At 44.0% G+C, this 25046-nt stretch overlaps 1 protein-coding gene across 8 annotated transcripts in view; it reads left to right on the top strand.

Annotated features, from left to right (window-relative positions):
• Positions 1-25046, top strand: part of TNIK (TRAF2 and NCK interacting kinase) — a 346282-nt gene that overhangs the window by 238270 nt on the left and 82966 nt on the right. For all 8 annotated transcript variants that reach the window (XM_006764113.2, XM_006764112.2, XM_006764109.2 and 5 more), the window contains exons 8-12: positions 4323-4377; positions 6273-6351; positions 11677-11852; positions 16526-16592; positions 20694-20898. In XM_006764113.2, coding sequence (XP_006764176.1) covers positions 4323-4377; positions 6273-6351; positions 11677-11852; positions 16526-16592; positions 20694-20898 — 582 coding nt within the window. The remainder of the gene's footprint in view (positions 1-4322; positions 4378-6272; positions 6352-11676; positions 11853-16525; positions 16593-20693; positions 20899-25046) is intronic.

Raw genomic sequence — 25046 nt, 5'->3', positions numbered from 1 at the left:
CAGCTGGATGGATGGAGGTGATGGCTGCACAATATTGTGAATACACTTAATGCCACTGAACTGTACATTTAAAAATGGAGAAAATGGTAAATTTTTTATTATGTACTAGAGGCCCGGTGCACGAAATTATGTACTAGGGCCCCTAGGCCTGGCCAGCCATCAGGGCCGATCTGTGGGGCAACCAGCAGGCAATCAAGGGGGCCCCCCACTGGCACCAGCCTTGGCTGGCCTGGGGCCTGCAGGCTGGGGGCAGTTCCTGAGTTGAGCGTCTGCCCCCTGGTGGTCAGTGCGCATCATAGCGACTGGTTGTTCCACCAGTCATTCTGCCGTTCGGTCAATTTGTATATTAGGCTTTTATTATGTAGGATTCTTTAAGTTGTCTAAGATATCTTTAAAGGCTGCTTTAATTTTTTCTAAAAACTACAATAATTCATTAAAATACGGGCTTGAGTAGAAAAGTAGTCTGAAGAGCTCATGCTTTTTATCGCAGCCTGGTTTTGTCTGATCTCTCCTGGGCACAGTAAGTGCTGCCTGAAAATAGCCCCTCTCTGAGGAGAAGCGCCAGAATCTCATTGCCTGGTGTGCTCACTTTCCCCCAGAGGCCCTCCTTTCTTGTTTTCAGAAATTCTGTCAAAACACTTCAAGCAAAAGGAAAGGTTTCATTTCCCTGATAAGTGTGTGGGGCAATAATGAAAGCTTTCTCATTTCATAATAAGCATTCAAGAGATTTGAAATTAATAAAATTGCAAAATTCCTCGGCTGTTTAAATTGTTACTTTTTCAATTTGAATTTCATTTGGTTGGATGGGGTTTGTCAAGTAATTTATAGCCCTATACTTACTGCTTTAAGACAACCACTCACTAAAAAAACTTCTTGGCAGCCAAAAGCCCATTAGTAGGGAGTTGGTTGAATAGACTAGCGCATCTGTCCAGCGGAATACGATGGAGCCATTTAAGCAACAAGGCAGTGTCCATATTGAAGTTGGGCAGATCTCAAAATAGCATGTTCAGTGCGAAGAGCAACTTACAGTATAGTACACATAATGGAGTCTTATTCTTCCTCAGTCCATTGCTCTATGACGTGTGGGTGGAGAACTTAAAATGTTTATTTCATATCTTTCTGTCCTGTACCCCCCCGCCACCATGCACACAAACTAGCCTAAGGCAGTGTCCATATTGAAGTTGGGCAGATCTCAAAATAGCATGTTCAGTGCGAAGAGCAACTTACAGTATAGTACACATAATGGAGTCTTATTCTTCCTCAGTCCATTGCTCTATGACGTGTGGGTGGAGAACTTAAAATGTTTATTTCATATCTTTCTGTCCTGTACCCCCCCGCCACCATGCACACAAACTAGCCTTGCTTTTATTTTTTTAAATATATTTTTATTGATTTCAGAGAGAGGAAAGGAGAGAAAGAGATAAAGGGAAGAGAGGAGAGATAGAAACATCAATGCTGAGAGAATCATTGATCACCTGCCTCCTGTACACTCCCTACTGGGGATCAAGCCCGCAACCCGGGTATGTGTTCTGACAGGGAATTGGACCGTGACCTCCTGGTTCATAGATCAATGTTCAACCACTGAGCCACACTGGGCTGCTTGGCCTTGCTTTTCTTTTAAGTCAGTAAAGTAAGAGATGTATAGTGTGCCCAGCCAGCATTGTTGCCACTTTACCTGACTCAAGTGTGCTGGTTGATTTGCCAGTCAATGATAACTGGTCCTCAGGGTCTGTCTGCACCAGTATTTTTTAAATGCTCACTATGTCCACAGCATTGTGGTAGGTGTTCTTTTCACATTACTGGTGTGGAAATGGGCACCGAGGAATTAAGTGGCTTGCCCAAGTCACCAAGCCCGGCTGTCCAGCAGGGGCTCTCTCTGCCTCTCAGGGCACGCTGGGCTCTTTCCGTGTGCTACCCTGCCTCTCTTTTGTGCGCTTGGTTCGGCCATCTGAACGTATTCTTTTCTTCACATGTTGGACAGCCCCACCCCCAAGGCCTGCGGCTATCTTGTGCTCCAGTTGCCTGCATGCCAGATGCCTCCCCACCCCCCCCACACACCCGCCGGAAGTGGTGTGCTTGCCTCCGCCTCCTCAGAGGCACTAGAATTTGTCTCTGTTCTGTTTGTAATGCGCACAAGACTGGGCTATTAATCATGCCACAGGGCAGGCGGCACCGCACCTCTGAAATAATGAATTACCGAGCTCCTGCCAAAATGAGTCACACCATGGCCATGAAGGAAACTTATCTCTCCCGGACTTTCCTCATCTTGTTCCTCCCTCTTCCCTTTCTCTTCTCCTGTGATCTGTCTTGCCAGTTGTAATTGGAACATTTTCTCCCGTATTTAAGTTCTGAAATGTCTCGGGGACTTGCTAATGCACCCAAAGGCTTGAACAAGCCCTGTGAAGGACGCTTATTGCTCTCTAGCGTGGGCAGTTAAGCATAGCTTACAGGCAGCTCTGGGTATATATATGGCCAGGAATATAAATGTTCTTTTTGTAAAACAAGAGAACCCCAGCAAAAAAAAAAAAAAAGAAAAAGAAAAAAAGATCCTAATGATGCCGTCAAATAAGGGCTTAAAGAAGCCATTTCGGGCCTGGTCACGTGACAGAATACTCAAGGAGTCAGGATGGTGTGACCTTTGGTTTGAAGGAGTTTGGGAGCTTGGGCAAAGCCACCTTAGGGGGGATCTGAGATGTTGTGAACTGAACAAAGGCAGCATCTCTTTTCACAGACCCTTCCTGCTTCCTGTGGGATAAATCCAGGCTCACCTAACAACTGGGCCCTCTCCCCATTTCCCTACTGTCAAAATGTGCTTCTTCAAATCATTGCTGTGTGCATGCTATCAGTAAGGAATGCTTTGGGCTATACTCACATTTCAGAAGTTTAAAGGCAGGCAGCTCAGAGTTGGTGTGGGCCCTCCTTGCTGTCTTTAAAACCCAGGCTGCTACCTTTCTGTCCTGCCATCATTAGTTTGTTGACTTATTGCCACATGTTTGTAAGACAGATGCTGTAGCTTGAAGAGCATGCTTTTCTTCAAGGCATGAAGACATGGGGAAGAATTGTCAAGACATCGGCTGTATTTGTCACTTATGTCAGGAAAAGCAAAAGTTTTCTCAGAAACTCCCAGAAGATGTTTGCCTGTGTCTCTTTGGCCACAACTATGTCACATTCTTTTTTTTAATATATTTTTATTTATATCAGAGAGGAAGGAAGAGAAAGATAGAAACATCAATGATGAGAGACAATCATTGATTGGCTGCCTCTTGCATACCCTCTACTGGGGATTGAGCCCATGACCCAGGCATGTGCCCTTGACTGGAATCCAACTGGGAACTCTTCAGTCCCCAGGCCAACATTCTATTCACTGAGCCAAACCAGTTAGTGCCACATTCTTAATTGTCATCCTTAGCAGTAGGGAAGTCTGGACAAACACACTTAGCTTTCCTACCCTCATAAATGAAGACCACAAAGGAAATGGGGGTTGAAAATGTCTGTTGGGTTAGCCAACAAACAGTGTCTGCTACAACCAAATAGAGGGAAATTAGAGAAGGTTAAATTGAACAGGCAAAGGCAGTCTCACCTTTTAGTAGAGGAGGAGGAAATTAATATTCTGGAGGCCACTGTGTGCCAGATTTTGGGCTAAGCAGTATGGATGTATATCATTCCACACGTGGGTGTTTTCTTAAAATAAATAAATAAATAAAAGCATATGTCCATACAAAGACTTGTGAAGAATGTAGCAGCTTTATTTGTAATAGCTTAGAATGGAAACCCTCCGAATGTCCACCTTCATATTTGCACCTCATTTCACAGTACAAAACCACTTGATTCTTGCTCCTCTTGATTATAGTGATGGTTTCACAGGAGTATACATGTGTCAAACCTTGCAAATCATACACTTCAAACATGTGCAGTTAATTACAGGACTGTGTAGAAAACAGTCGAATCGCAGCAATTTCATATGGTTTAAGCCAGAGAGACATTTGAGTAGTAAATTCATTTTTATTGAGTTTATTGGGGTGACATTGGTTAATAAAATTATATAGGTTTCAGGTGTACAGTTCTCTCATACATCATCTGTATATTGTAGTGTGGGTCCACCACCCGAGTAATGACAAATTAATTTTTAAAACCGTGAAAGGCATTGTCAATGAAAGCTGAATGAGGCTCTGACGACTTTGAAGCTTCGCCGCTGTAATAGGTTTGTAAAGAGATGACTGAGTGGTTTCCCCACGGGCAGTTCTGAAGCAATTACCAGGTGTAACCAAGTCCTCCTTTGGCAACTGCATTCATGCTTGTGTCTGTGCTTCCTTCTCTTCCAGAGTGACCTGTGGTCCCTGGGAATCACCGCTATCGAAATGGCAGAAGGTGCTCCCCGTAAGTATCTTCCTCTGGGTGAAATCGGTTGCTGTCCGCTCTGCAGGTACTGAAGCTTCCGTGCCAGGAGCCCAGGTAGCTTTCCTTCTGCTACACCGAGCCCAGCATGGATTCTCGCTGTGTGTTTAGAAAGCAGTCATCTTAAATCAACCATAAATCCATTCATTTCTGAGTGGTGTGAGGATCTTGAATTTATGAGGGAAAAGGAAAAGAGAAAGGGGAGGCAAACTTTGGGGAAACTTACTTGTTTTACAGATTCAGTGTGTAGTTGATTCTTGAACTATTCTCCACTTACCATAAAACTGGGACCAACCCACAAAGACTGTAAACTCTCACATACGTCAACGCTGATTTCCAGTGCATGTGTTCCACAAACACTGATACCCGACTGCTTCCACTTCTATTAAAATACTGATGTTTAGATTTTTAGCTTTCCCTGCTTATTTCAGGCAGAGTGGCCAGAATCTGGACTATTCCTTGAGATCTGGAATATGCACTGCAGAGAGCCTCTGCCAGGCCATGAGCAGCGCCTCACAGATTCCCCTGCAGGAGGCACAACTGACCAAGGGCCTCGCTGCTGCCATGCACTGAGGCTGTGCCTCCCAAGGGCCACTCCCCATCAGTGACGGGCGTGGCGGGGATCTAAGGCAGACCCCTTTCAGGAAGGCACAGCATTCCTTTGTAGGTAACTTTCACTCCTCAGTTTTATTCCTTAGTTTCCTTAGATTGTAGCACACTTCTGCCTACTTTTCTCCCTCTCACCTTCAGCCAACCAGCTGTGCACAGTAATCTGATGACTCCCTCAGCCTTCCCCAGCTCCCTCCCTGTTTCCTTTGAGGCAGAAATTGCCCCCTCTCACATTTAATAACACCTTGGTGGCTGCTTCTCAGAGGCCCCTAGTTGCATGACAGGTTGTTATGTGCATGTGGTTCTTTGTACCTTCAAGTCATCACCCTAGAGTTGATAGAATTTATCTGTAGCTTCATTGATTTGGAGTCTTTGTGGACAACTTCCCCTCATCCACAATGCTAAAAGGCATTTATGAATCACAAAAATAATTATTACAGTCTCAAAACCATATTGTCACTCTTGATAAGTAGTTGAAAGGGCTAAAAATAAGCTTCAACCCACAGAATTCTTTAGCTTTGGGGGAGAATATATTCTTATTCTAAGCACAAAGGAAAAGATACTCCCAGATGTTTGAAAAGTAAACTAGTGAAATATTGTACTTAAAATAAGAACGTTTGAGTGCTTTCACTATAAACAATAATGTCATGTTTACAAGTTGAGATATTTTTATAATTTTCCTGCCAGACTTCATTTGCCTTAATCCTGTGGGCTTCCTGGGGCCAGGAAATGAAATGAAACAAAACACCATCATAAACCCTGAAAAGCCATTTAGGATATTTGGAAATACAGAGGGAAAGGTGTCTGGTCTAGTGTTTTATACTCCAAAAATCTATGTAGATAATATTGTATTTGGATGAGCCTTCAGTGTGTAAGAAAAAGACCATGGATTATAAAAAATCCTTTGTTTTGACACTTAAGGTTTTACTCATTAAATAACTTCATTTCCCTTGATGTTGTTTACTTTGAATCTTCGATGGTTATTTATAATAAAGGGGAGGTTGTGAACCCTTTAACTTGGTTTTCTAAAATATAAAGTCAAAGTAGAAATGTTACTCTCTAGCTGAAACGTGTTGTGTTTTATGAGGCTTGTAGTTAGCCATCAACTCTAAATGCTCACCAGATGGAGGCTTTGTGATCTCTTGCCTCTGCTCACTGGTCATGCGTGCCCTCGGGAGCCATGTGGCGGCATTGGCTGCACAGCCAGGATGAGCGTGGCGTGAGTTTGGCCTCCTGACTGGAGCTGGCCCTTGTTTGGTCTCTTGCAGCTCTCTGCGACATGCACCCGATGCGAGCCCTCTTCCTCATCCCCCGGAACCCTGCACCGCGGCTGAAATCTAAGAAGTGGTGAGTTTGGTCTTCAGTGTTTTACAGATCCAAGGGCAGGGCTTCTCTGTGATAATTTTTTGGGGGGATTAACTCCAATACCTATGTCCTGCTGACAGGATTAAACTATACACACTAAGACTTCGTGAGTGAATTTACATATGGATCATTCCTCTTAAAATACATACTGAGTAGTAGCTCCCCCTTCCCCCTTATCCATGGATTTACTTTCTGAGATTTCAGTTACCTGCAGTCAAATGCTGTCCAAAAGTATTTTATTTCCCCAACCATGGACATCATCATGACTCCATGATCCATGATCACCCAGAGCAGGTGATCCTCCGTAGTCTAACGCTGCAACACAAGGCCTAGTCTTTCACCCCACTTCATCTCATCACGTAGGCATCGTGTCATCTCACATCATCACAAGAAGAAAAGTGACTGCATTACAATAAAATATTTAAAAAGAGAGAGACACACAGTCACATATCTTTCATTGCAGTTATTATTATAATTGTTCTATTTCATTTTTAGTTATTGTTGTTGATCTCTTACTGTGCCTAATTTATAAGTTAAACTTTATCATAGGTATGTATGTATGTATGTGTAAGTAAGAACATAGTATATATAGTGTTCTGTACTAACCGTACTTTCAGGCATCTGCTGGTGGTCTCAGAATGCATCCTTGTGGGGAAGGGGATACCATTGATTTGCATAGCAGGTCTTTATCCCCACACCTTTAAGGTAGAGAGCTCTTAGCTAAAATGGGTAGTCAAGCCCAGCCAGCGTGGCCCAGCAGTTGAGCATCGGCCTATGAACCTGGAGGTCACAGTTCGATTCCAGGTCAGGGCACATATCCAGGTTATGGGTTTGATTCCCAGTGTGGGGCATACAGGAGGCAGCCCATCAATGATTCGCTCTCATCATGGATGTTTCTGTCTCCCTCTCTCTTCCTCTCTGAAATCAATAAAAAATATATTTAAAAATTAAAATTAAAAAAAATATTTGTAAAATGTGTAGTCAAACCCAAGTAATATCTCTTCTGGCAGCACAGCTCAGGGTGGGTGATAGTTCAGAGAGTCAGCCTGTTAGATTGGCTGACTTTTCTTCTACATTTTAAGACAATAATTCTCTAAGTGCATACACACACCTGGTGGTATGTGAGATGATTTCATAGGTCTGTACATGAACATTTATAATTTGGGGTTTTTCTATTGCTTTCTCTTGTGACAGGTGATACCAGCTTCTTATTTGGGGTAGTGATATAACCTTGCCATTTAATAAACTCATTCACATAAAAAAGTGACTTAAAGTAAAATACTACGTGGATTCTAGTATGCGGTTATAATGGTGCAAACTATTAGTAGTGAAGTTTGGGAAACAGAGTTTCACAGGATGGTTGGACTTCTGACATGTGCTTATGTGAGGGTCTTTGTGCTTTATCAGTCTGTAACAAAAATGCGTCACTCCCTCCTTTACCCCTGTGGCTGTGGTATCCTCCCTGGTGGTGTATTCCTGATTCCCCTTGTACAGGGGTCAATTCCTGGACCACCTGTGAGCACCTGTCCTTTTCTGGGCAGTTAGAGCATGAGGGACAGACCCTCTCATGCCACTTCATGATCAGGCCCTTGCCCGGAGCCCCTCCTGTTTCTCACCCACCCACAGTTCCACCCTCCACTATTCAGAGAACAGTCTTGATCAATATCAGTCACCCAGGAATGGCACAGCCACCCGGGCGGAGCAGAGGCAGGCACACTGCACCACGGAAGGGAAGGAGACCGCCAGAAGGGCCGGCAGCCCTGGAGTTGCCAAGGCTGCAGGAAGAGAGAGGGAGAGTTGCTATTGGTAACGAGGAGGCAGAGCATCCTCCCCTCCTGCTTCCCTCTCCGAGGGTCACTGTGATGTGAGACCATTCTCTCCCCAGCAACAGCCTTCCATTGGGCACCGGCACAGCATGTGATCCCCTTGTGCTCAGGCCCTGCTTCCTTCTCTCTCCCTGGAACAGACTCCCAGGGGAGGAGGCAACTCAGTTCTGTCCTCTGGAAGCGGCAGTGGCACTATGGAGCCTTCTGCCAGGTTTCTGCTTGTCCTTCACACCCAGCCTGCTGTATACAGTGGGTTCCACTCACCCTGTTCCTTCTTCTCTCCCTGACCTGCCACTGGACAGCCATTTCCAGCTTCCCACAGCCAACAAGTGGATTTTCTTTAAGCAGCTGCACACCATATTTCAGAAATATTAGCAAACATATCTACAGCATTTATGTATGTTGATACATGCACTTATATGTGATAGGCACTGTTGTAAGTATTTTGTACGATTTAACTCATAATTAACTCATTTAGTTATCACAACAGTCTTTTAAGATAAGTACTTAATCTCCCTATTTGCAGCCAGGGAAACTGAGGCACAGAGACATTGTATAATTTGCCCAAAGTCACATAGGAAGTGATGGAGAAAAAAAAGGATAGTTCTGGGAAATACAAATTTTAAAGGTCAAATTGCATGTAGGGAGTCAGTCCTATGATTACCAAAAACTTTTAGCCAGGCTGGTTGCAATGATTAATGTAATAATCTTTCAGGCATTTTTAATTCCTTTAACACAATTTAATATATAAACAGGAAAAATCTGGTAGGATAAAGTGTTCCGTGACACTAGTATTATAAGAACTCGTGTCTCAGACTATAAGCACCAATCATTAACATTTATCTCTCCATGCCAACCCTTGGGAAATTAGTATTACTAATCTTAGGCATTAAAAAAAGACGGAACTAAATTACTGGCAGCAGAGATTCTAACAATAAAGTTATATAAATGTGCTTTAAACCCTTAAGACCGGTCAGCAAATAGCCAGGTAGTGTTCAACATAGGTGGTGTTTTTAGTTTTAATTAAATGTGTAATTAAGTATATTGATTCTTTGGTCACACTAACTGAAATAAGAGACGATGAAGCTTTCTTTGAAGACTTGTAAGTAAGCATTATTTTCTCTTCAAACACAGTACATTTGAAGCAGATGTGGAACACATTGCCAGTTTTGTGGTTCTGCATCTTGGCTCACCCTTTGGACCCAAAGTTGTTCTCTTGGATATCTCTTGAGGCTCTTTCCCACTGGGAGAGAGTCTGGAGAAATGACCCTGAACTAGGCTGGTCCCATTAAACATCTTCAACACATTCTCATCCTGGAGATTTCTCTGAGTTTTTGAGGTGTCAGGACTGGGGAATGGCATGGACAGTCTATTAAGTCTGGATCTCATTTTTAAATTGGGTGTGATTTCTTGTATTTATCATCCTCTAATTAATAGCTGATCACTTTATGAGAAATGAGCACTTCCTTCTAGTTGATAGCAGGAAAAAGAGAACTGCCATTTGCATTCTTTGTGAATATGTAATAGCTTTCTGTCTGTTTTGTTTTCATCTTTCTAATATTGATTTTCTACCTAGAGAAGCACCGTGTGGAGTTTGTTTATTTCTTTATGCAGGTTAACCTCATTCTCTTCAGTTGGTTCCTTAGGAGAGTCCATTAATTCATTATGGGGTGGTTTTTTCACAAGTTCTCTCCTTAGGTGATAATCACATTTGTGCCTCCACATATTTACCTGATGGACCTGAGAAAGACAACATAATAAAACAATATCTACTCTCCAAGCCCCCCTCTCTGTCCCTCACAAACACAGATTTGAAGGTAGCCCTAGGGCAGGTCTTGTCCAATAACCATCTGTGCATCATTTGTTTATCAAACATGTCAGAGCAGGTAGTGTGCTCATGAGACAAATATGACTCAAGTACATCCAAACACTGGATTTCCAGTGTGGGGGAAGCAGGTATGGGCTGGAGGACATACCCGGTGCATAGAGTGTCCATCCTGTTATCATGATTTATAGTCCAGTTCTAACTCATCCCGAGTTGACCCCAAGCATAGCAGGTTACCTTTACTTTTATAAAATGTTTTAAATGCTTGGACATAGTTTAGAAATTTAGGGAGGAAAGATATCAATAATTCAGCACTTTCAAAACATGGGGAAAGGTGAGAAACTGCCTTGACCTGGGCAGGACTAAAGTGGTGCATATGCGACGGTCCTCTCACATTTGAATCTTGAGGAACATGCTCACCAGTATGTTCTGTGTGGTGTCAAGGCCTTAAGTAAATACAACACACACACACACACACACACACACACACACACACACACACACACACACACACCGAGGTCCTGCCTGGAAACTTGGGAAAGGCTTGCTCCTGGAATGCGCTCCTGTAAGGCCACAGTGCTTCACAAGAGGGCGACAGAGAGCACAAAATGGGTTCCCTCCAGCTCTGAGCAGGGTGGGGATGGTGAGTAGGGTGACCAGGGTTCTGCCAAGATCTCTGAGGTGCCATATTAGCAATGGAATGCCTTGGACAGGCATGCTATAGAGTCATGAGCTTAATTATTTATCATGCTGGAAATTCTTGGAACTTCCGCTCGTGAATCATAGCTAAAGTCCATTCATTTCTACCCCCTGCCCTAATCATTGGTGTGGTACTTCGCACCAGCGCTCCCCTGCCCCTGTGTGTCTGTGGCAGAGGGTTTATCTCTGAGGAAATATTGCCTTCCTAAAGGGAGGTAATTTGCTTCTGGGTATGAACTTAGTCCCTTAAAGTGAAGTTTCTAAGTCCATGGGTTGATAACAAGCTTATACATACATCCTGTTTTTATTCATTGGAAAGCAAAGTTCAAAAGTGACTCTGAAATTACCAGTTAAAAATTTTGCCAGATCAAGTTCACTTTCCCATAGAAGAATCTTGCCCATTTTTACAAAATGGACTCCTCTATCCAACCTTGGTTTTACTTTTTCCACCTTGCGTTTTCTGCCTCATTTAGATATCTCACCTCAGTGTCCCCTGACAGATAGTGTGCTCACTCCCAACTGGAGTTTTTCACGGATTTTATACCTCCCTGAACTGTCCTTTCCCCAGGGTGATTTCCTCCTGATTCTCTAAGACCCAGCTGTGGTCCTCTCATTCCCATAGAACTTCCAGTTATTATTCCCAATGGGGTCTTGCTTTCTCTGATTCCTGTTGGTTTTCTGTGAGATATTATGGATGAACTGTGCAAAAAAAGAAAATACTTTCACATATAATCACTGCCATAGATGGCATGAATTGGGTGTTGATGGTGATGATGCCTTTATACCCCTTTGTACCTAATAAAGGGCTAGACCTACTTTGTGATGGGTTGATCTCTACGTTGGCTGATTGGACCTATTTTCCTTTTTCTAATTTTTTATTCTAGCATTTCAAAAAATGTAAGTTTGCCTTTCTTTGGATTCTCTTTTAATCTGTGGTTCATCTCTTTTGTCTGGCAGGTCAAAAAAATTTCAGTCATTTATTGAGAGCTGCTTGGTAAAGAATCACAGCCAGCGACCAGCGACAGAGCAACTGATGAAGCATCCGTTTATACGAGACCAACCTAACGAACGACAGGTCCGCATTCAACTCAAGGACCATATCGATAGAACAAAGAAGAAGCGAGGCGAGAAAGGTTAGAAGCACATTTGTATTTCAGCAAGGGAAACAAAAGATGGAGTGAGTCCTGCACTCGTGATGTATTTGAAGGTGACTGTGGGGATTTCTAATGGGCCTGCATTATTCTTTCGTGTGAGGGGCTGCCTCTGAGATCATGGCCTGTGGGCATCAATGGGGTGAGACTGCTGAATGGAATCTTTCATGAGAGAATAGAACTGAGAGAAATACCACCTTTTCCAGGCACTGAACAAAGAGTCATGTTGAGTGATACTATGAAGTGGTTTAATATGACAAGTGGTTTTCTTAATTCAAATGAATATTCATGTTTTGAAGACTAAAGATCTGCAGAAGACAGACAACCTAAAAAATCGAGTTGACATTTTTCGGTACTGGCAGTCTTCAACATTTAAAGAATTTGTGCACTGAGGCTCATTTCTAATTTACTCATTTGGAAGTCAGAATAAATGTTCTTATCGTCTCAGTGATATAAAAGAGATTGCCAGGCTTTTTTCTTTTGAAGCTGGAAGATCATTTAATGCACTTCTTTATTTATAGATTCAAAAACTTATCTCTCGTGACTCTGGCTGTTATACCACACTGTTTTTTTCACTACATCATTGGAAAGGACATCAGTCTAAACTTGAGGTCCTCAGACTGTTTGGATAGAGACTCAAAAATTCCTTAACTAGCATCCTGACCAATGTAAACATGCATGTGGTCTAGGGCAGGTTTTATGACTACTTGGGTTGGGAGGTAGGAAGGTTGACTTAGGGAATGAAGGGGAGAAATGCAGGGGATAGACAGGTGAGTTCTCCCTGGCAGCGGGGTGGAGTTGAGGGGGAAGAGGGGGAACCTGGCAGTGAAGTCGCAGTAAGGAGGCCTTATAGAGCTGGCAAGGTGAGCACTGAGTGTGCAGGGAGTGGAGAATACAGAGGAAGGCCAAGGATGGGGATGGGAGAACTTGGTGATACGCTTTTCCTCGCCTCGATCCTCTCCACCTCTCTCCTTTGTTCTTCACAATCCAGAAGGAGTAGTGGAAGGTGATGGGCAGCATAGGACAGGGTTGCTCTCTTTTTATTTGGTTTTCCTTCTTCTTTGCCTCTGAAGTTAATTTCTAATGTGGCAAGGTATGAGCAGGGACCCAGGGGTGGGGTGCTGAGCAGTGTAGGAGTCAAGATTAGGCAGAGGTACTTGCTTGGAGAGGAGGAGAAATCCTCGTGAAGGTTCGAGAGAAGAGATCCTCCTTTGCTGCCAGATAGAGACTCAGGAAAATGTGTGATCAGGTTAGGTTCAGAGTAGGAGGTTATGAGGCTCAGCCAAAAAGGAGGTCCACCTCCAGTTGTTTGTGATGGAGAAGGACAAGGTGTCAATCAGAACCAAGGAGCTGGGGGCAGGGCAGCCCAAGCTGGAGGAACTAGGCATGAAAAGAAATAGGTTAAGAGATAGTTTAAAAGGACTAATTTTTTTCAACTGTTTACTTATTAATAGTGGTCATGGGCCACTCTGTGAAGTCAAAATTTTAAAGGAAATTTTTTAGGGTGGCATGTCAGACATGCAACCATTCAAGGCCACCTTCTCTAAAAAAGGAAATTTCTTTTACTGTGGGTATATAAAGTAGGTTAAGTGCGCAGAACTTTGTTTTCAGACTCAAATATTAAGTTCAGATTCTAGCTCTACTCTTTGATGGTTATGTAAACTTCCCCCAGTTTTCTAATCTTTAAAATAGAACTGGGTTTATTATAATAATTAGTGTTGCCTGGCACTGTTGCAAAGATTAAATGTTATGGTACGTGTAAATCGCTTCATACAATGCCTGGCACATAGACATACTTGATAAAGATTGGCTATTCGTATTTACATGATTCCTTATGGACCTATAATTTTTCAGTACCATCCAGGATTACTTTCTGAGAACTCTCTGACCTGTAAGGATGGATAAAGTGTGTGCCTTGGGTTGTCTTCGCATTCTGTTGATATAAACTCTGGAATGTGAGTCAGAACTCTCTATCCCAAGAAAAAAGACTATTTTTATGTGTTCCTTCTTTGCGAAGTAGAAAAGAAGAGTTCTGGTAGTAGGTATACTCTAGTCTCCTTCTAGTATCATATATTTGATCCCTTTACCCTCTTCTACCTTCCCTGACTCTCCTACCCCTTTGGTAGCCACCATAGAATCTAATACTTTTTTATTTTATTTTATTTTATTTTATTTATTATTAGAGTGAGGAAAGGAGAGAGAGACATCTATGTGAGAGAGAAACATCAATAGGTTGCCTTCTGTACATGCCACAACCAGCGACCAAACCCACAACCCAGGCATGTGCCCTGACTGAGAATTGAACCGGCAACCTTTTGGTACACAGAATGATGCTCAACTAACTGATCCTCTCTGGCCGGGTGAATCAAACAATTTTAATGTTCATTGCTTTATGATATTTTTGCCTGATATTATTTTTTCCTTAAAATATGTTGATGCATGCTAATTTAAGCCAGTGTTATAAAAGCAATCAAACCAGATTCTGGAGAAGTATTACAATTAAGAAGCCTGATAAATGAAGGTTTTACCCTAGAGAGTAAAAATAATTGGATTAATTGGGTGCTTTTTTCCTTGCTATAATTACCTTTAATAGATAAATTTACTGTATTTTACTTTGAACTCTGTTTCTTGAAAGTTGGGAATATTAAACTTTTAATGTAGAATATTGAAACACTTTATGAAAGTTCTCTATATAAGTAGCCTAAATATATGAAGCTAACTTGGGATTTTAGAAAATATGCTCGAAGTCATCACACTTTCAGCTTCATTTAATTATCCCTTTAATGGCTAAATAGTATGGAAAGCAAAGTGTGTTCAAGTTTATGATGAAACTAAAGGCCCGGTACACGAAAATCTATGCACTCGGGGTGGGGGGTGGGGGGGTCCCTCAGCCCGCCTATGCCCTCTCGCAGTCCGGGACCTCTCAGGGGATGTCCACCTGCCAGCTTAGGCCCACTCCCTGGGTTATCAGGCCTCAGTTGGCAGTCAGATATCCCTCTGGCAGCCCAGGAGCCTTCGGGGGATGTCCAACTAATGGCTTAGGCCCGCTCCTGCCACCGCTGCACGCTGGCCAGCCATGAGGTGGCTTCTGGCTGAGGCGTGTTCCCCTTGTGGAAACCCACTGACCACCAGGGGCAGCTCCTGTGTTGAGTGTCTGCCCCCTGGTGGTCAGTGCACATCATAGCAACCGGTCGTTCTGCCGTTGGGGTCAATTTGCATATTACCCTTTTATTATATAGGATGCTATAGTCCTCAGCATGCCCCTGGTGGTCACATAACCAAGTTGCAGTTCTAGTTCCTTTATGGGCACACAAATATTTTCCAAGTGGTAATTACTAACCCTCAGCTATGCAAGGATTACAGTAATGTGACACTACCCTTCCTTGCTTAAAATCAAAAGCAACCCGCAGAAGAGTTCTCAGCATGGTTTATATAAGGATCAGCAAGCCTGATATATCAGACCTGCTGGTCTTTCTCACTCCATCTGCTTTTCTCACACCCAGACATCTCACCACTCATGTCATTGTTTCCTGGATATGCCATGCGTTGTAATACTGTCAGCCACTGTCAGTTGGTTATGTTGCTTCGAATGCCCTTTTTCACCAGTTTCAGCTACCATCTGCCTGGAAACGGACCACTGACCTTCCAAGGCCCACCTCATTTCCTCCCCAAAGATTTCGTGTCCCCTTCCCCAGCATGACCAGTGGACTCGGCTGATCCTTTCTCTGATATCGTATTGCTATTTTTATGTACTTCTATTTAGCACATAATATGTTGGAAAGAACACTAGTTTTAAAATTGGAAAAAGTTTGTATTGAATTCTAAATCCAAATCCCAGATTTATTAATGAGATGACATTGGTCATATTTCTTAACTTCTTATAATCTCAGTGTCTTCACTTGAAAAGTGGGTATTATGTTGAAGGATTGTTATGAGAAATAAATAGGATAATGTCGGTAAAGTATCAAGTATGGTGAGTGGCATGGGAGATACCCAACAAAGATCAGTTCCCTTTCTTTATAGTCACGGGGACTCTGATTACTTATTTATCCATCTTGTCCATTAAATTTTGATCTCCTGCAAAGCAAAGACTCAGTCTTAATCATTATTGCATGTTAACCTAACATATAATTGAATTAAATGGATGTCCCCAGAGGGTCAATCAAAACACATTTAACTATCTTTTTAATAGCACATACTGCCAAATGTCTCTTTCTAGTATTTACCATGATATCTAAAGACCATTGGTGAGTCCATATAAGTCATATTAAAATTCCTACTTGAAAAATTATTAAAACTGACAATAAGTTAACTGGGCCAATGAAAGATTCATTTAGGTGGTTCTATATTGTGAGTCAACACAAACTGAAAGGTGATTTTTCAATTCCTTGTCTTCACCTTTGTATGAGCACCGGGAATTGGAGATAGCGATCTTGAGTCAGGTGGGACAGGCTTGGATGTGGTTAATTCCATGTACTTGGATTCAGCTAATGGGAACTTTTGGAGCTCAAGTCAGGGTGTCTGGAGCCTGTCCCAGCTCAGCATTAATGACAACTCTTTGGATCTCAGTTTATTTATGTATGAAATGAGGAGGTTGGGCTTCACAGGGCTAAGTTTCCTTTTTATGCACTAACCTTCTGTGCATCTCTCTTTAGATGAGACAGAGTATGAGTACAGTGGAAGTGAGGAAGAAGAGGAGGAGAATGACTCAGGAGAGCCCAGGTAGGAGCGGAAGAGCCACGTCTTCTCGTTTCCACATTCTGGATTGTGCTTGTGACTCACTTCCTATTGATTTATAGGTTCATTTTTTTAAGAATCCCAGTATGATGGTCTTCTTTAATTTATTGCCTATAAACATGCTCATTCATTTGGGAAAATTTCCCTAGGCAGATTCATGGAAATATGGAAATCAGCATATTCTTTACCTTGTTCCCCAAGATTTATGGTTTCTATTCAAAGGCCTTGTTTCTTCACATCTGTAATGTGTAGAATGGGCAGCAGGCAATTATCTGGGTGATACAGAACTAAAAGTACCTAAAACTACATCTTTCTGGAGACCTAAGTGGTATTTTTGAACGTGAGTCATTCAATTCATACCTTTGAGAAGCCCATTTGGACAGCCACTGTTCTTGTCACACGCCTCAGTATTTTCACCACAGCCTAATCCAAGAGGAAACAATTTCCAGAAAATCAAATTACACTCTAGAGGTGAACCCTAAATAGAGACTTTCATGCCCACTCCTGTTGTCATGTGTCAGACCCCAGAATCAAGTGCTGCTTAATTATTATCATCTCTACATTTTGAATTTCACTTGACTTTGGTTCCAACTTTCTTCTAGTCTGTGTTTATAAATAATTAATGCCAGTGTGCTCACGCTGCCAGGATCTCTCTTTCGTGAGAGAATTCAGCTGGCGGCAGTTCAGTGAGCCCAGGGCACAGTCACACATATCGTGGTGGGAACGCTGTTCATGTGAGGTGAGATTAAATGGGGAAAATGCACAAGTAGAAACATCCCTGGGATATGTGGGTCTTCATTCATTAGCCATCCCAGGAGAACCCAGTGCTCCTGAAGAAGGAGCAGTTCCCATATTGTGGAGACGGAGCTTCTTGACCAAGGAAGGGGCCAGTTCATTCACTACTAGGATGAGCTGGTGGGTTCCTTTTCGGAGCTAACTCAGACCTACCTAGCTGGATTATTGCCAAAATACCCAGAACAGGGCAGGCAGGACTGAGCTTGCTGGGCCACCTGGTTTTTCTCTGTTTCACGCCACAGGACTTCTCAAGGTCAAAGACTGAAAGATAATTCTTTCCTTCCAGCTGATACTTAACATCCTGGACACCCCTAGCTTAGCTGCATTGAGATGATGACTGTCAAGTAGTGACATGGCAAATGATCATTCTTGTGAAGCCAAGAACCAAATGCCCTGCTTTCAGAGAAGTTGCACACTATTTTCCAAAGCTCACCCAGGCGGCCGTGTCAATCATTCTGATCACTCTCTAGAGATCTGAAAAAGCCCTTTTTAACTAATGCTTGCTAAACTGCATGTTAGCAGTCACTTAGGGAACCAATCTAGCCATGCCTTGACATTTCTATAATTGTAACATGTCATTATATCACACTGAAGACTATGTTGCAAGTCCTGTTTTATGGACACATCTAATTAATAATCTTCATGAAATCCTGAAAAGTAGAAAGAGACAATGGTTATCTCATTTTAGAAATGAGGTAACAGTCCAAGGGCGGCAACCTGGTCACACACCAAGTTCATGATGGAGTCAGTAATGCCGATCAGATCACCTGACATTGACCCAGCATCCTCGTGTGCATGTGAGGGTCCAGAAGCCCCCTGCCTTTGCACAGAGCAGGTGGCCTGCATAGATAAGCATTGTCATTTGGTCTTTGCTTAGAGTTCTACACAAAGGCTGTGCATTTTAGGGGAGGATTATTAGTAGAATCCAAGCACTATCTCTTGTCTGGAATGTCACAAACGAAGGCTTTTTATGTCATTTTCTGGCAGTATCTCACATAGCATGCTATCCAGTCTCCAGAACAGAATGATCACCTCATCAGCTGCCACCAAAGCGGCTCCTCCCACCAGCATTCTCCATCTCAGTTGTTCTCACCACCATTGCCCAGGTGCCAAGATCAAACCTGCAAGTCATCCTTCAATCCACACATTAGATCCACCAACAGATTTCATGAACTCTGTTCCAAATGATTCTCCCAACTTCCATCCCTGCCACTCCCGCCCTGAAGTCTCCACCCCAGAGCCATCTCAGTAGCAGCCCAGCTGGTGGCCTTGCTTGTCCTCCTACCCGCTGCAAACTGTCATCCATTCAGCAGCCAAACAAATCAAATTTACTCTCCTGCTTAATCTTTCCTTGTGTGGCTCTGCCCTCACTGCCCTGTCTCTCTGACCTCCTCTACCACTCTCCCTGTCATTCCCTCTTGCTGAGGTTTTTCTCAGTATCTAGAAGGGCTCAGGAATTTGGAAAAGGGGCTGCGAGTAAATTAATAAAGAGACTAGACATGAAATATGAATTTGGAAGGCATTTTGGGGAGCCAGAGGAGACCTAGCTTCAGTAATCAAGTTCTCTGAATCTCTGGACCCCCTGGCTTTTTATTAACACAAATTGCCCTAAAGCAAAGCAGATATACATATAAAAAGGTAAGGTTTGGTATACAGTAGGCATTGTCAGGTTGGGGAACTGCCTTCCGCTGTCAGGGCAGGCAATAATATGTATCTTCAGCCCTACTGAAGCCTCAAGGTCCACCAACCTTTTGATGAACTTCTTGCATTTATGACCTGCTGGAATTAGCCCCCAGTACCCTCTGCTCTTGGAAAGACCAGCTGGATCTCAGTTACTTGAAGAGGCCACTCCTGTCCCCACCACAGACCTCTATACAGCTGACCCTTAACATGGTTTTGAACTGCCCAGGCCCTCAGATACATAAGGCTGACTATGTGCATTGACATATGCCATTTATACGGGGGCCTTGACCATCTTTGGATTTTGGTATCTGCAAGGGGATGTGGGGTGTGTCTTAGAACCAATACCTGATGGATATTGAGTAATAACTAAGTTTTGGGGGAGTCCAAAGTTATACAAAGTTTTCTACTGCACAAGGAAGTGGTGAGCACTGCCTGCCTGCCTGATGCCCCTAACTGCTCTTCCCTGCTGGCCTGATCCCCCTAACTGCTCTCCCCCCCTGGCCTGATCCTCCTAACTGCCTATCTGCCCTCCCTTCCTCTCTGCACCCTTTGGACTCCCGGCGCAGGCATGCTGAGAGCTCTCCACCATGGCCCCGCCCCCATCCTGATTGGTGGTTACATGATGGCGTCCCGGCCAATTTGCATATTCCTCTATTATTAGTATAGATAGAAGCCATTTTCTACCTGTCAGGCTGTTGTGTCCGTGACTTTGAGTTATACACATGCAGTTGGGTGGTGAGCAGGACAGCCCTCAATTACCAGTGTTTTTTTGTACCTCTGCCCCCCTTGTTCTCTCTGCCACATGCACGTACAAACACATACATACACACACATGTGCCTAATGGCCATTTTGCAAGTGAGGTGGATTGAGGCTCACAGTTCTTAAAGCGAATCTAGGATCAGTGAGCTGGTTGAAGTCCCAGTTGCATGTGGCCAGAACCAAACCACTTAACTTCACTTTAACCGAGGGGCGGGGGGACGGTGCACAAGACAAGTCCTGAACTCTCGGACTTGGCAGACTTGGGTTCAAGTCCTGCTCTGTCAACCTTGGCTCCACACTTCCCCTCCCTGGCTCATCACATCTTCATCACATCTTCACGTGAGCAGCCTGCCCTTTGCCTCCTGTGGTTTGGTACAGAAGTCAAGGAGGTGATGTGAGTGAGGGTGACCTGTACTCCTCTAAGGAGAGTTCCCTCAGCTCCCGATTAATTTTTATTTTCTGGCTTTGTTCTTGCCTTTCTTAAACATGAAAATAAGCTGGTCTGGTGCTCAGGGCTTACACACACACTAAAGACTTTAGAAAGAGATCTTTGCCATGTCACAAGGGTGAGAGTGGTGTGGCCTCTAGGAATGTGACATCCCTCTAGGGAGGGTGACAGCACGTGTATGCAGTAGTCAACTGAAAGCGAGTCCGTACACTAGTCTCTTACTTTGACTCGTTTCTTTTGGGGGTGAGTAATATACTTAGTGGAGGACCTGAGAGCCTGTGCTTGAGCAAGTGGCTCCTTTAGATGGGTGATTTATTTGCCCTGAACTCCTCCTCCAAGACGCACAGTAGCAGTTGCTCTTGCCCCATGTGGGATCCTGATTTCTATGTCCTGCCCACAGCTCCATTCTGAACCTGCCAGGAGAGTCAACCCTGCGGCGGGACTTCCTGCGGCTGCAGCTGGCCAACAAGGAGCGGTCCGAGGCCCTGCGGAGGCAGCAGCTGGAGCAGCAGCAGCGGGAGAATGAGGAGCACAAGCGGCAACTGCTGGCGGAGCGCCAGAAGCGCATAGAGGAGCAGAAGGAGCAGCGGCGAAGGCTGGAGGAGGTGAGCATGCTCCGGCTGCCTTTCCACTCCACGTCTCTTGGTTGGGGTCACTCCCTGGGTATCCAGTGTGGGCCCAGATCGCATCCTGAGGCCTAGCCTGCTTGGAGCATATACACCTTCAAATATCACCTTCTTGCCTAGCCAGTGTGGCTCAGTGGTTGAGCTCAATCTATGAACCAAGAGGTCATTGGTTTGATTCCGGGTCAGGGCACATCCCTAGGTTGTGGGCTCAATCCCTAGGAGGCAGCCAGTCGATGATTCTCTCTCATCACTGATGTTTCTCTCTCTCCCTCTCCCTTCCTCTCTGAAATCAATAAAAATATATTTAAAAATAAAAGATGACCTTCTCAGTGAGGCCTCCTTGACCATCTTACTTAAAATCACACTCCTCTCTCTGGCATGTCCTTGTCCTCCCTGCTTTCTTATTTTTACAAAGCTCCTATCACCTTTACACATTCTCTGTAAGTATTTTCATCTGTCTGTCTCTTTCCACTGGGATTTAAGCCCCTGAGGACAGGGGATTTTGTCCCTTTTATCCCTGATATATCTTCAATGGCCCAAACAGTGCCTCGCACACAGATGCCTCATAAAACATTTGTGGAATGAATGAACTAATTATGAATGAAGGAGCCAGTGACTAAGAAGTAAAATATAGGTGTTAACTAGACCACAGTGAATAAGCAGGTAAGTGAGCTGACAAGTATGGAGAAGCAGGGCCTGCTTTTATTGACACTCCTTTGTTATTCCTCTGCACACTGGGGAAAGCAGCTGCAAGGCCTTCCAGACACCTTTGTGACCTGGGGCTTGGCTTCCAGTTTGTGGGCGAGACTTGCCTTCACCTGCAGGCATTGCTCTCATTTTTGTGGGGAACCATACCTCCGGCATGGCCGGTCCTGGCTGAGGCTCTTTCCTTTGTGGTCTTACAGACCAGACACTTATGAAAGCCTCCTTCCCAGAACCTTGCTCTGAGGCCTCCTTCCTGGGCCAGATACATCAAATACTCTAGACAATTAGGAAACCGATCGAGCAGAGGAAATCGGATGGCAGATAGAAGGTTCACTAACTGCGCAGTAATGGGGCAGGAATTTTACAGTTTTCCCCAACACTGTCACGCTCCCTGTTAACTGTTTACAGCATTCACTTGCACTGTCCAGTGGCCCCTGCAGTTAAAGGGGGGGCGGAGGGGGAGTGCGAATTGCAGACAGCAGGAGCAAATTGCTTTTTAAATGGCTCATCCAGGCCTCAGTTTCAGTTTGCAATGAATCCCATCAACCTCATTAGGTCTCTGGAATATTAATATGCAGACCAGCAGCAATACTGTCCAACAGTTGCAATTATTGAATGACTTCTGTGTGTCAGGGGCCGGATGGGGTACTTTGCTTATATCCATGCTCTTATCTCCTATCATTATCTCTTTGCATTTATTCATCATTTCTCATGCAAAGTGCATATAATCTCCATTTAGCCGAGGAAACTGAAGTTTAGGGAGGGGAAGTAATTACTTCCATGTGGCAGAGCAGATAAGTGCAACGGCGGGATTCACACCAGGTCTCCCTGATCCCATTGTTCACCTAGGTGCAGTGGTCGGCAAACTGTGGCTCGCGAGCCGCAGTTTGCCGACCACTGACCTAGGGCCCTGAAATGGTAAATGTACATACTAGTAAGTATCAGAGCTTTGAACTGTGATCCTCAAAATTGGAACTTGTAGCTTCTGCAGGTAGCACTAGGCAAGGGAAGTTCTTTCTCAGCTAAGTATCTAAGTCTGTAATATCATCTGTGTGCAGAACGCTCAGCATATTGCCCCAACAATTTGGCTCAGTGGTTGAACGTCGACCTGTGAACCAGAAGGTCATGCTTCTATTCCTGGTCAGGGCACATGCCGGGGTTGTGAGCTCAATCCCCAGTGCAGGAGCAGCCAATAGATGATTCTCTCATCATTGATGTTTCTCTCTCTCTCTCTCCCTTTTCTTTCCTCTCTGAAATCAATAAAAATTTATTTTTTAAAGAAAAGAACACTCAGTACAAGAGAAGTTTAAAGCTCACCTTCTTCTAGTCTGAGACTGACACCGTCTTAGAAAGAGGCACTCAGTGCTGAGGGGCAGAGACCTCCGGAGGAGCAGGCAGAGGTGGGGGAAGGGAGAGTGGGTGTGGTCAGGCAGCTCTCAGAAGTGAAGTGCGTGGTGCAACAGGAGAGCTGCCTGCACCTGTGGTTACTCACCTGGGTACACAGTGGTACGTCTGGCACGTCCTTGTAGCTGTGCCCTTGTGTCACCTCCTTCAGCCCACCCAAGCCAGTTTGGGCTTCTACTGGCCTCCAGCCAAGGGCCACACTGTTTCCTCCAGGCTCTCTGGTCTCTGAGGACCAAGGGCCACTGCTGTTTGGATTAAAGGTTTACTCCCTAGATTCTTGGTCAAACCCCTCTCCCCAGCTAAGCACTGCCCCCCAAATCCTGCTTTTCCTGCTTTCTTCCCTGGCTTGTGGCTTATTCCTTCCAAGAGCATTTCCAAGACCGCCTCATCATTGGAGCATCACACCGTGAAAACCTTAGCTGTTCGCATCCATGAGCTCCTTGTGCAGTGATTTGTGACACTGCATTTGAGGCTAAAATACTTACCGTGTAACCCTAGGAAATCCCCCATCATCCCATTTGAAATCCTGAAGAATGCAAACATGTGCATGGATACACACACACACATACACATTTCCTTCTTTTATTTTTACTTAAACGTAAAGACTAAAAGACCTTTGGCTCTTGGACGTAGATCCTTAATTAATGCAACATCTTTTCCAAGGAGGCATTGTATTATTTTGTTGTTTTGATGTTTTAGATTTTGTTCCCTCTTACCTGGTTTGATTTATTTGAGCTTTAAATGTTTTTTTTTATTAAGTTGCTGGAATCATCATTCCTAACAGCTATGAAGCACTTACCATCTGACAGGTACTCTGTTCAGCACTTTATGCGAATTGGCTCATTTAATCCTCAGAGCCACCCCAGTCTAAAGATAATGCAGCCAAGCCTCACAGAGGTTAATAACTTGTTCAAGGTCACATGGCTTCAAAAGAAACCAGATTTCAAAGCCAGGGGTCGGACTTTGGAGCCCAAGTGCTGTCGCTGCACCTGTCCTGCCTCACCACTGATAAGCCATTGTCAGTGTGCTTTTCCATAGTCTTCACCTGGCCTCCCCTTCGGTGGCCTTTTACCCTGAGAAGTCAAGGATTTTGGATCCAGGGCAGGGAAGCTGCACCCAGCGGTGCTCATCTCTGAGCAGGTTCTGGCTCTCCTGCTCCCAGTCGGAGCCACCGCTGAGGCTTCCTCACATCTCTTCTTTGGTGGCATTTCCATAGCCTCTCCCTTGGTTGCAGGTCAGCGTTCAGACTCAGGGGGGCACATGTATCCCTGGGAACACACCCTGTCAATCCCCACCTGCACAGAAGGCGACTGCATGCGTGAGGACCCTTGGCTCTGTGCACCAGTGTGCACAAGCCCTGACTTCTCACCAGAAGCAGTAATGCTCATGACTGCAGAAAATCAAGTCTGATCTGGGCGAGAATCCAGGATATTTAAAAGTAGTATTTCATTGTTCTGGTGTACAGCTGGTTTTGGGAGCCAAAATGTAGATGAGTGGAACATGTTTGAAACTTGGAAGAAAATTTTTGGAAATGTAGGCTTGTAGATGCTTCTTGCAGCTGTATGAATATGTGGAAAGCTGGGAGAATAAGAAAGTGCAAAGGGATGAAAGACTAGAGAACAGTTGGCAGCTTAACTCTTAACTGGTCACAGGCCTGAGAGTCACAAAGTATAAGGACAATGTTCTGTGGTATCAAATACTAGAAAGAGTTAGTACATGATTAAAAATAATTTCAAGTGCTATCCACTGTGATAGTACTATGTATCAAACACTGTGGTGTCACAAACATTACTGTGTTCAGTTCTTTTTTGATTTTATTTTTTCTTAAAGTACAGTTGACATGCAATATGATATTAAGTTTCAAGTGTAAACAGTATAGATTCAACATTTATATACCTCAGGATGTTATCATTGTGATACATCTGATCTATTATTCTAGTTATTACAATACTAAGTTATTCTTATAACAGCAATTATTACAATATTATTGACTGTATTCCCTTTGCTCTACATTACAT

This window comes from Myotis davidii, unplaced genomic scaffold (genome assembly GCF_000327345.1).
Source record: "Myotis davidii unplaced genomic scaffold, ASM32734v1 scaffold115, whole genome shotgun sequence".
NCBI lineage: Eukaryota > Metazoa > Chordata > Mammalia > Chiroptera > Vespertilionidae > Myotis > Myotis davidii.
The sequence above is the reverse complement of the archived record's forward strand: the minus strand, read 5'-3'. Positions and strand labels throughout refer to the sequence as shown.